Here is a 1,415-nt window from a genome sequence, read left to right as displayed (position 1 = left end):
GCAACCACTTTTAAATGGACAAACATCAGTTGAACTGAAAGAAAAGAAGAAAATATGCAGGTTTACCTTGTACATGCGGATAGTTCATAAGGTAAAGAAATCCAGTAAGTAGGGTGTTGGATGTAGTGTCAGTGCCAGCAAAGTGAAGGTCTAAAGCGTACAGACAGATCCGGTCTTCTGAAAATGAAGACCCATCATCGCCTCTCTGAGTCAGAGGAATGATTTATGCAAATAAGGAAATTCAACTTTGTTGTTACAGGGTGAAAAGGTCACAGCCATATGTGTAGTCTCCTAAATGGAAAATCTATTTTTTTCTAGTTATTTTAAATGTAATCAATTGCTTTATTATAATATCTGGGATAGTAAACTCCTCATTTCACACACACCTTCTCCAGTTCATCCAGATAGCAGTCAACAAAGTCCCGTGGCTCTCCGGGAACTCGGGTCTTCTTGTGCTCTCTTATAAACTCATTTACAAGATTTTCAACTGTCTAAAAAAACACAAGTAACTATGACTGTATTAGCATTGACTTTTTCTTAATATTGATGAAATACACAGATTATTTCAATGTAATTAAAGGGATTTTAAATGTTACCTCTGCATTCTTGAAGGCTTTCATGAAGGGCAGTGGTAGGTAACGAATTAAAGGAAAAGAGTCATACAGCTGCAAAGAAGGACAATCGTTTATTTTCCTCTATGCTTCAGTTGTAACAGAAGATGGTTACAGGACGCTGTATTTCCAATAATTAAGTCATTTCTTTTATTTTATCATTTTGTTGCTGTTTTACTCACCATAGCCCACGGGCCATTGGCTATCTTGGAATTCTCAGTGAAGCACCTAACAATCACTTTGATTAGCGCGTTGTCATACTCGTAGCGTCTAGCGAACAGGACCTGGCAGATGATGTTGGACGCTGCATTGTGAAACATAACTTGAGGACTCATGGTTTTACCTGTGGGAGGTGTAATGTAAGTTATAAAAACCAAAGGAATACACAAGAACAACAGAAACAACAGCACAATGAACAATTCTATGTTAAATGACATACCAATGCTCTTTTCCAGGGTACTGACAGTGTATTTAATCTCTTCATGAATCCTGTCCTCCATCGAGTTCTTCCCCAGACCAAAGTTCCTCAAAGTCATCAGAGCAAAGCGACGATGTTCCCTCCAACTAGAGCCATAATCTGCCAGAATAACCCCTACAACAAGTTCACCAACACAAAAGGGGAACAACAAACTTAAGAATCATCTATTTGAACCTTTGATCATCACTGCTGTTATGTTCTAGAACTCTAAATTGTGTTAATGTAGAGAAAATTCACTAAAAATCGCTGGGTGACAGGTATAAACTGCATGCAGACCTTTTTAGTACCATTACACTTTACAGAGTCATGCTGATGGTACACATGCA

General features: G+C 38.1%; 1 protein-coding gene across 1 annotated transcript; it reads right to left on the bottom strand.

Annotated features, from left to right (window-relative positions):
- Window positions 1–66: 66 nt before the first annotated feature.
- LOC102211871 (cytochrome P450 2J6-like) lies at window positions 67–1,203 on the bottom strand (the record flags this gene model as incomplete). The annotated part of the gene is made up of 5 exons (XM_005755943.1): window positions 67–205; window positions 387–491; window positions 597–665; window positions 794–954; window positions 1,051–1,203. Coding segments are annotated over 5 exons (627 nt in total), but the record flags the coding sequence as incomplete, so codon positions are not given.
- Between the last annotated feature and the right edge of the window lie 212 nt (window positions 1,204–1,415).

This window comes from Pundamilia nyererei, unplaced genomic scaffold (assembly GCF_000239375.1).
Source record: "Pundamilia nyererei isolate P.nyererei 1_Seehausen unplaced genomic scaffold, PunNye1.0 scaffold05318, whole genome shotgun sequence".
Lineage (NCBI taxonomy): Eukaryota > Metazoa > Chordata > Actinopteri > Cichliformes > Cichlidae > Pundamilia > Pundamilia nyererei.
The sequence above is the reverse complement of the archived record's forward strand: the minus strand, read 5'-3'. Positions and strand labels throughout refer to the sequence as shown.